The 10,204-nt window shown below is 40.2% G+C and overlaps 1 protein-coding gene across 4 annotated transcripts in view; it reads left to right on the plus strand.

Moving 5' to 3' along the window:
• GLIPR2 (GLI pathogenesis related 2) overlaps window positions 1–9,292 on the plus strand; it is a 29,052-nt gene extending 19,760 nt beyond the window's left edge. For 3 of the 4 annotated variants that reach the window (XM_063397891.1, XM_063397879.1, XM_063397901.1), the window contains exons 3-5: window positions 280–413; window positions 6,723–6,800; window positions 7,736–9,292. In XM_063397891.1, the coding sequence (XP_063253961.1) occupies window positions 280–413; window positions 6,723–6,800; window positions 7,736–7,896 (373 nt within the window). In that variant the 3' untranslated portion in view covers window positions 7,897–9,292. The remainder of the gene's footprint in view (window positions 1–279; window positions 414–6,722; window positions 6,801–7,735) is intronic. The other variant, XM_063397884.1, reaches the window with a different exon arrangement.
• Window positions 9,293–10,204: the final 912 nt, after the last annotated feature.

Genomic DNA, 10,204 nt, shown 5'->3' on the forward strand with positions numbered 1-10,204 from the left:
TATGTGGTGCAAGGGGATCTGCCTTTTGATTTCTTCTAGACCCTCCTCAGAATTTATATAGATGCTCATGAAGGACAGGGAAGATGTTTTTCCTTTGTCTAACTCATAGATCTGTGTAACCTTAAAGCATCTCTGGCTTCAGGGCTTTGCAACCTGACTTAAACCCGTCATCTTCCAGCACAATTCCTTGCTTGCCTATCCTTCTCTTCCTCCTGTTCCTCCTCCTTTCTGCTCATTGCAGCTGTGGTCCCTGACCCAATGTGTGTATTCCTGTGCTAGGTATGCAGAAGAACTGGCTACCACGAGGGTCCTCAAGCACAGCTCCGAGTCTGCTAACGGGAATTGTGGAGAAAACCTAGCATGGGCATCCTATGACCAATCAGGTGAGCTCTCTTCTCTTCTTGTCTCACATGGTAAGTGACTTGTCTCAAATACTTTGGGCTCAGAGCATCTGGTTGCAAAAGTGCTGATGTTTCCTCAGCAAAAAAAAAAAAAAAAAAAAAAAAAAAAATCAAAATCAAATCAAATCAAATCAAATAAAAAATCTATCCAGCATAGCCCAGCCCAGGCTCCCTGGGGACAGGCTGGTGGTTTGCAGTCACCCATGTGTGCTGAGAGCAGGAAGCATATGTGGGCACAGAGGGAGTAAAGGACTGTGGTGGTGTGTGCTGTCCCTTTGGAGGCAGGACTTGGCACTGGGCTGCTCCCTGTGTCCCTGCTGTGGAGCTGTCTTTAGTGGTACTTGTGGGTCTGTGGCAGGAGAGAAGGAAGCTGACAATGCCCTCTGCTTCACCTTTATCCTTAGTTTGTCCCACCCAAAGAGAGGTCTGCCCACAGCCCAGCTGTGGTGAGGGAAGTGGAAAAATGCCATTTGCACTCTGCACAGCAGTTCCTCTTTGTGGGGGCAAAAGCAGGGGGCTGGACACCAAAGGGATGGTGGCTGATGTACTTCCACTAATATCTCCCACTCTGTCAGCAAACAGGCTTTCAACCCTTTTCCATTATTACATTTTTGAAGACTATTTTACTCCATATATTTTCTGATTGTAAGTGTAGTATGTAACTGAGAGCCTTTGGTTTGGGTGCCCCAGGAGCTGAATTTTGGTCAGGCTGACAGCCTGTAGTGAGCCCTCAGCTGGAGAGAGATTCAGCAGGCTCTTCCCTCCTGCCTCCTTCCAGTGAGCAGGGCTCATGCCTCAGCCTGCTGGGACAGCAGGTGGGATGTATTAAAAGTGACCACTTGTTTTCTTTATTCCAATCTAGCCCTGGAATTCCCACAGAAGCTCATTTCTGCAGGCTGGAGGCTCTGTTTGAAGGACCTGGAAATTTTAGTGAATAATTTTAGTCCCAGGGATGCTGTTTGGTTCCTCTTCAAGTGCCAACTCTAGTCCCAAGTGGGTACAATTTCATGTAGAAAAAGAAACCCATGGTGGAAAAACACAATTTGATCTGCTCATATTTGGCATCCTGTCCTTTGCAAGGGTATGAGGAAAGGATTTGGAGCAGCATGGGAAAACACAGATGTATGGCAGAGTTTGCATAGTGGCTATGACTCACTGAGCTTAGTTCTTTCTTCTTATTTGTGTTAATGGCCTGTGCTCCTTCCCTCGAGGTTAAAGCCACAGAATTCCCATTCAGAGAGCTGGAAACATAACACACAAATCCTTCTACATTTTGTCTGCCTTTTCTGTGGATCTGGTGTGTTTTCTTCAGTGCAGTTTCCATACGTAACTTTCCATTTTGAGAAGTTTTGCTGTTTTTTATCCACAGGATTAAATGCCATGTTGAGAAAATTAGGCTACATCCTCTTTTGTTCTGAGAAACATTTCTATATTTCCATTGCAGCAGGATCACTCATAGTGCCAGAATGAGAAAGCTAGTTCTTCAAAGGAAGTTATTTTCTCATCTAGGCTTAGGAGTTGGTTCATTCTTCCTCTTTTTCTCATATAGTTCCCTCTGGATAGTTAATTTGTACTCTGCTCAGTGAGGCTGAAATTTGGATTAAGACATCCATTCAGGGGCTTAACAAAGGCAGGCAGTGTCTTCTGGTTTCTTTCCCAGATAAAGCAAGACTCAGTAAACTCTAGAATACTCTGTATTCTCTCTCAAAAAGTGATGCTGTTGTTTATTTTGGCTCTTGCTGAGTTCTGTAATAATACCAGAAGATGCATTTCTTGTTTCAGGGAAGATTTAAGCTTTCAACTGTAAAGCCTTCTAATATCACTCCTCTCCTGGTACAAGAATACCTCAAATTCTATTCAGGATTTTAGAGTTACATAGCCTAAAGCTGTTGCTAGAAATATGTTTATCCCTGTAATCCAAGAAATAGTTGACAGCTGTTTCCTCCTTCCAGTCCTGCAGGAACTTTCCTTTGTCTGTGTTCAAATAAGTGAGCTGTCATCTGCCACTAATGGGAGAGCCCGCAGCCTGCCTTGGCAGCTGTGCTGTGTCAGGCTTCTCGGGATGCCTCCTCTCACTTCTCGTGTGTCAGGAGGCTGGAGGCAGCACTGCATGTGTGGATTCTGGTTGGGATGGCTGGAGTGGCTGAGGAGAACATGCCCTGCTGCTGCTGGGAACACTGCGGCTTATGAACTCTCCAGAGAGTTCCTAAGAGAAATCAGCTATCCCCCAAATCTGTCATGGGAGGAGTCTGGGTCTCCTAGTGCTGGGACTAGAGTGCAGAACAGCACAAGCACTATCTGTCCAAATCCTGCCTTGATGTATCTCTTGCTGTGTAACACCAGGCTCATACAATACTGTTAAATAAACTGAAAATAAAATAAGGACTGCATGAGGGATGTTGGAAGTAGAGAATTACTTCCAAAAGCTCTTGGTATGACTTTAGTCTAGGTAGATATTTTATTTTGAAGGCAATGTTAAATCTACCCTCTTTTGCCTCAGACTGGTGGAAGGAATGTTGTGAAAACTTAGTTTTTAAGTAGGTCACCAAGGTGCTGCCCATTTGCAGAGAAATATGTTCTATGGGAGTTTATTAGAATGATTTTATCAACTTAGTGGGATTACTTGAGGATTTAAGTGTTCTTTGGTATGAGGAGAAACAGTAAGGCTGGGCCCAGAGAAATTACCTGGTCCCAGCTGAGGGGAGCTGAATACAGGAATAGGGCTGCCAAGGCATTGTGTTCCCAATGGTGAGGCTGGGAATATGTTTCCAGCCTTGCACACACAAACACACATATAGCATGGAAATGTGTTATGTGCAGAGCAGCACAAACAGATGCAGTCAATATTCAATTGAGCAGCACCAGTGGCCTCTTCCTTTTCCCTTTTCCTGCTGATTCCAATATATGTTCCAATATATGTTGCTGGGGTATATATAAGTATATTAATGTGGTGTAAATATAAGTAAATTAATGTAGTATATAAAATACAAATATCTATTTCTCAGTAAAAGATTTAAAAGCAGATTTAATGTATATTTTATAGTGTTAAGTTACATATCTATCTATCTATAGATACAGAGTCACAGTGGCACAGTCAGTGTGGCCACGTTGCAAGCATGTAGCTTGTGTAAATAAAATCAAATCACTGTGCTGATTCTGATCCTAGTCTTGGGTAAAACTATACTTGGACACTACTTCAAGTGTTATTGCACCAAGTTTTCACATGAGGAAGATTTTCCATCACGCCTGAAACCCATTAGAGTGAGATTCAGCCTGTTCTGAAATGAGCATCTAGTAAGCCTAGCTGAGCAGGTCATCAGTGAACTCTCACTGGGAGAAGAGTGGAGTCAAACTGTGTTTCCATAGTGAAGGTGTTGAAACTCTGAGTGTGGTTTACAGCAGTGCAAAGAGGAAAGGTCATAAAAAAGACAGCAGAATATTTATGAATTAGTTCCACAAGCAGAGCAACAGAAGAGAAGCTGCAGCTCTGACTGCAGGGCAGATCCATGTGCTTCTTGAAAGGAGAAAACTTGATCATTTCTTCTCTGATCAGGAATGAGGGATGTGAGCAATTTTTTTTCTGTGGGTTTTTTTTCCTTCTGACTGAAAAGCATTTTGAACAGCAACCAACTTCCTCTGTTTTGGGGGAACTTTGGGAGCAGGGGAGGCTGTTTTCAACAAAACATTGAAGAGCAATGAAAACAGACCCTAACTATGACTGCATAATTTATTCCATAATACATTTAAATGGAAATATTGTGGTCAGTTTTCTGAACCATTAAGTCTGAGGATGCAAGTTGCTGCTAAAGCAGGTAGGCTCAGTGCACTCCTGCCCCTTGTGCTGTTTTCTCTCTGGAATCTGGGTGTCACTTAGTTCAAAACAGGGGTTTTCCTTAGACCCCTGTGTGCCAGCTGCCACTTTCAACACTGGTTTGGCTTGTGTCCCACCAGGGCATTGTTTACTGTTCCACAGAGGGCAAAGAATCTGAAGAAAAGTATTTCAGAGGAAAGAGAGACTGTTTAATCACTGGGTACCTATCTGTCTTCTCACGTGGTAATAAATTCCACATTGGACTCCCCCTCATGTCCTGTGCCATGTGACAGATACAACTCATTCTCTTCATTTACAGGACACTTCTTTGACATGATTTCAAGACAGAGTTTGTCCAAAGTTGCCTAGTCCTTTAGTGACCTTCTCTTTTGCAGAAAAAAAGTCAGGTTTTATTTTCTCACAGCTTGTGAGGCCATGACTCTTTTCATTCAAGGATGATGACAGCAATGCTATGTAATGAAAACTGGATCCTGCATGTGAAAAATGGAGAATAGGATCAGCTGCTCAGCTTTAACTGCCTGGCCTCAGTCAGTTGAAAGCTTTCATCCTTGAAATCTGGGAATTAACACATGATAGCCCAACTATGCTCTTTTTCTTTTAGGTACAGCATTGAGGGAGTCTTACCTGATTCTGTTGCTATCTCCCTTGAATTAAAAAGCAAACAATTTTTCAAATTCTAGTATTCTTTAAATTAAAAGCAAATTAATTATGAAGAGATAGTATTTGTCAAAACTTCCATGGTGCCCTGCAATATTTGAATTATGGAGATTTTAAGTTCTGTCACGTGCAGCCTAGGCACACTTCTCAGAGCTACAGAGTGGGGGTGACTTTCTCTTTAAACACTGTTTATACTATATCACACTGATACATTAACAAGGGGAATAAAAAGCTGGCAGCAGTGAGAGTGCAGTCCTACATCTGCTAAAATCCTACTTATGTACTATAGTCACTTCAGGACTTGTACACATAAAATACATGGGCTTCATAAGGCCTGATACATCAGCAGTCACATTTTGTACTTCTGTTAGACCCAGCTTGCCACACACCCATCTAAATTCTTCATAGCCATGAAATCTAGAGTGGGACAGGATGATCTGGGTGGTTTGTTGTGTGGTTTTTTACTATGTGCTTTTTCTTTTCCCCTTGTACTGCATAAAGGTCACTATTTCCACTTTCTTTTAATCTTCATTTTAGCTTTAGTGTGACAAAGCTTCATTTTAGCTTTAGTGTAAGAAATGAACAAATAAGTATGTGTAACATACTTCAGCCATTATACAGGTCTGCTGGGATTGTTTTCTTGGTGCAAGGAGAGCAGGAAAAGAAGAAACCAATTGTTATTCCTGAAACTTTTACTTTGGGAGGCAAGAGATGTTTTGTTATCTTTTTACGTAGAAAAAATAATTTACTCTACTAAGCACTATTCCTGACAAGCAGTGTGGCATATAAGTTCATAGTACTTCCAGTTCCTGAGCTTCTCTAGAGATGGCATCTCATTGAATATTTGCATATCAGCTAGGGCTCTGGCAACCAGCTTGCCAGGCTAACAGCATCATCCTTTTAGCTGACTTCAGTCATAACAAACTGAAGTTTAAAGAAGTTAACGCAGTGTCTGACTCCTAGAAGTGCGCAAGTTTAAGACTTTTTGTGGCAAAACAGCAAAACATGAGTCATTGCTCTTCTGCAGCCAACAGTCCACCAGGGACCAGCATTCTTCAGGATAGCAGGCTTAACAGCTTTGGCAGCTTGCTTTGAAATCTCCTGGCCTTGCATTGATGATACATCCTGGAATGCTAAGCAGAAATTTCATTATTGAGGCTGCTCAGGGAAAAATCTGACCACTCTCATCCCCCCAGTGTTTGACACAAAATTTTCCTAACAACCAGTAATGGAAAACAAGTAACATTTGGCATTTGTCTGCACAGCATCTGCAGATTTTGTCTGAGCTACACCCCTGGCCCTAGTCATAGCCCTTATACAGCTGTTTTCAGGGAAAGCCTTGGATGGGATGAGACAGTGCTGAACACACAGACTTCCACACAGAAGCAGCTCCCAAGAATGAATATTTGAGGTTTCTGTAGTACCTCAGATTATAATGCCTCAAAATGGACCTAGGTAGAAACCACTAAAAATAAATGGACTCAGAAATCTGAAATATTCAATACTGGTGAGAACATGGGAAACTAAAAGACATCAGAAATTTAATTTTTCTTTGGTTTACCTGGAGCTGGAAGGGATAAACATTTACAGGTATGGCCTTTTGCTTAGAAAACGTGGCACACTGGCATTTTCAAACACATTTCAAGAGGAAAAAGCTGGTGAAAGGTGTATGTATAAGCCTGATGACAGGAGCACTTATCCAAGATGGGGCAGATGTGTCTTCATTATCTTCCAAGCTGAAAGTTGCAGAAGATCTTACTGGCCAGGCTGTAAATGAACTACACTTTTGTGTTTATGCCATGATTCTGCAGCACATTTCTTTTGTCTTTCAGGAAAAGATGTGGCTGACAGATGGTACAGTGAAATAAAAAATTACAGCTTTCAAAACCCAGGATTTTCTTCTAGGACAGGTAAGTTCAGACTGGGAACTGTCTCTTCAAAAACAGAACTTCTACTATGATGCTAAAAACTGACAGAAGTAAAAAAAAACCTTGAGAAATTAGAAACTAAGCAAAATTTGTAGGGTTTTTTTAGTGCTGCATTTTTCCTCCAACTTCAAAGTTTTGAACAGGCAATTTATTTTTAAGGCAAATTAATTTTTAAGAAATACTAAATTGGAAACATAGAGGATCTTTATTTAATATACTGTGTTGTTGTTTACATTGACATGTGACTTCTGATGAATTCTATCATTCCACTCACAGCGATCATTTCAGCTAAAATTTGGAGATTGAGAATGAGTCATTGGCTGCATATTGACAATCTAGTACAAAATTAATTTGAGAACATTGTTCCTCAAATAATGCTCAAGCAGGAGAGAGACCTGACCTTGTTTCAGATTAAGAAAATCATGTTTTTCTCCCCGTTTTTGGGATTTGCCTAGGCATAGTGGGAGCAACAATGTAGGGGTGGTTATTAAACTAGGCAGAAGAAGCCACAGAAACAGTGTGGTTTTTGAAGAGCTGCACATGCAAACACATGAGGGAGTATGAGGTGGTTAAAGCAAATGAATAATAGTCACTCTCAGAACTGCTGTTCATGCTGCAGGGAGTCATGACTGTGATGTCTTTGTCAAATTTTAGATCAGAAACTTACAAAACTCCTTCTATCATGATTCTCCTGCTACATATTCTCATTTGGATATAGGACATGGAATTGGAAATAGATCAGATTAGTGGTTTTCAAGACAATGCTAGAGGTAGGGTTCCTTTTCATGTCCTTAGCTTGTTCACATGTTAGACAAAGAAGCAGCTGCATATTTTTCTCCCAGCACCTCATGTATTAAAGGGAATGTTACAGATTTAGTGTCTAAAGGGAATGTTTATGTTTCTCTCTCTTTGTGCAGGCCACTTTACAGCAATGGTGTGGAAGAACACAAAAAAGATGGGAGTTGGAAAGGCATCTGCTAGTGATGGCTCAACCTTTGTGGTGGCCAGATATGATCCAGCTGGAAATGTAGTAAATCCAGGCTACTATGAAGAAAATGTTCTTCCTCCAAGAAAATAACTTTATTGTTTTTTAAAGGTAGTCTTATTGCTTAATGACAAGTGAACGTGAATTTGGACCTAACAGTGTTTGAAATGAATCCCCATTCAATGAAATCTCCTGTTTGATACTGCTGTTCACATCTCAGTGTGGAGGAAGCAATTACATGTTGCTTGAGTCAATCTCCACATCAGGCCCCTGTTGTTTCTGAGGGGAGCCTCAATTTATTTGAGGATGAACTATATGCAGCATTTCTGAAGGGTAAAATGGGTAAGACTCTTTTTTAATTGTTTGTGTGAACTCTGTGTCAGCATGTGAATAAGCACATGTTGGATGTCTATTTTTTTTTTTAACAAACAAATGTATCGCTTTCAGTAAACTGAAGATGCCAGCTTGTAATTATATTATGTACTCCCAGCTGTCCAGTACTTTTTAATAACTGTACCTTTGTTGCTCTGTCTTTACCTCCTGCTGTTATGGGACCTACTCTCTGCAGATGGAACACATGCAAAACTTCCAGTATGAAAGGTACATGTGTAAAACGTAGTGGAGTTCAGACCTGTGGGTTTTTATTAAGAGGATCTCGCAGAACACTAAAAGGCTGCTGGCAAAACTGCAATCATCGAGCAAGCTGTAACTAATGCATGATCTAAAAAAAAAAAAAAACCCTAAAATTTTTTAATCCCATTTTAGATGCTGATATATAAAATATGTTTGAGATGAGTGTATTTTAAGTTCAAAGTACATCCTACGGTTTACAGTATTTACCTTGTATTATAATCAAATTGTTTAATTCTGTTACAGAAAAATAAGGTTCTACTTTTTTGATATTTATGCACGAAAAAGTTCTTTGATGGTGCACTTTGGATTTTATTTCTCAGTAACTTATTCTTATTTCCTAGGGAATATCTTTTAAAGCTATCATGCTAAACAGGTGATAACATTCCCAAATCATCTCATCTCCTTTAATAATGTAACAGTAGGGGTATTCACATTGTCATACTTAAGGGATGTTGGCTCTTTAATCATATTATTCAATAATAATACTATTTCACATTTCTTCATTGAAAACAATGAAGATTTAATTTCCTTAAGAGCAAGCCAAACAAAAAATCTGGGGACACCATTTTCTCTGATTAAATGTGGATTGGGACCTGGTTCATATACTGTTTAGGGGTTTGTTTTCCTTGTAAAGTTTTCTCTTAACTTTTGCTGAGATTCTCTGTGCCATAATCAGGTTCATGGACAGTGCCATTACAGAAAAACTACTTTTTGTTTACACAGTTGTAATGAACTGCACTCTTATGGCTTGATTATATGTCACTGTGATGCTGTTTGTTACAATTTTTTTGCTGTAACCAAGAATTTGACACATATCATGAACAACTGAAAAATAAATATTTTTGAATATGAACTACTCATGCCTTTGCAGTTACCTGATTCTTCATTGAATAATCCTCAGATTTTGTTTCCAGGATGCTAACATATGACATTATTACTTTTGCAACAGGAGGGGAAATAAAAGCAGCAACTATTCTAGTCCAGGGAAAAAAGAAGAGACCTTCTAAGGGAGGGCTAAATCATACAGCAGACCATAAATGTGATGCTGAAGAGGCCTTCCTCTTTTTCTCCTCTTTGTCTCCCGAGCTCCTGCTCTGTACCTTGTTTCATTCTGCTGCTCCCTCTCTCGGCTGACGTGTTGTCAGTAAAGAAAACCCTCTGGACTCCCACTCCAGGGGTGTGTGTGTTTCAGGAACTGCAGCCTTGGGGCCTTCCTCCCCTCAGCCCTCAGCTGACAAGAGAGATGGTAATGAAATCAGGACTTTCTAAAAGAAATAACAGGCTTGCAGCAACTGATGTAAAATTAAAAGCTGATGTTAAAGAAATTGCCAGAGTTAAAATACTGGTTTTTTCCTAATGACTTTCATGCTATTGGCCCTTTGATTCCTTGAATGATTGATGCAAAAACTGTACATACTGTACATAGTGAGTTAAGTCAGAATATTTCTCTGCTGCCACCTAGGTTTAAGTTCAGAGAGAACTGGGAAGGTAGGTAAAGAGAGGACAAACAAAAACAAAGCTTTGCTTATCTTTATTTTAATTGATAACATCAAGTGAACTTCTGGAGGTTTTTAGACCATTTTGAGGGGGCATCAGAAGTAACTGGACATGGAAGCAGCACAGAAACACTCAGATCGCCGCAGTGCTTGCTTCATGCACTCCACAAAGACTTCATGTAAGTATGACTGTAACAATTAAAAACCCCAAACTGTTAATTTAATTTTTCATGACCCAAGATTATGATGCTGATACCTTCTGCAAATGAACC

This window comes from Prinia subflava, chromosome 1 (assembly GCF_021018805.1).
Source record: "Prinia subflava isolate CZ2003 ecotype Zambia chromosome 1, Cam_Psub_1.2, whole genome shotgun sequence".
Classification (NCBI taxonomy): Eukaryota; Metazoa; Chordata; class Aves; order Passeriformes; family Cisticolidae; genus Prinia; species Prinia subflava.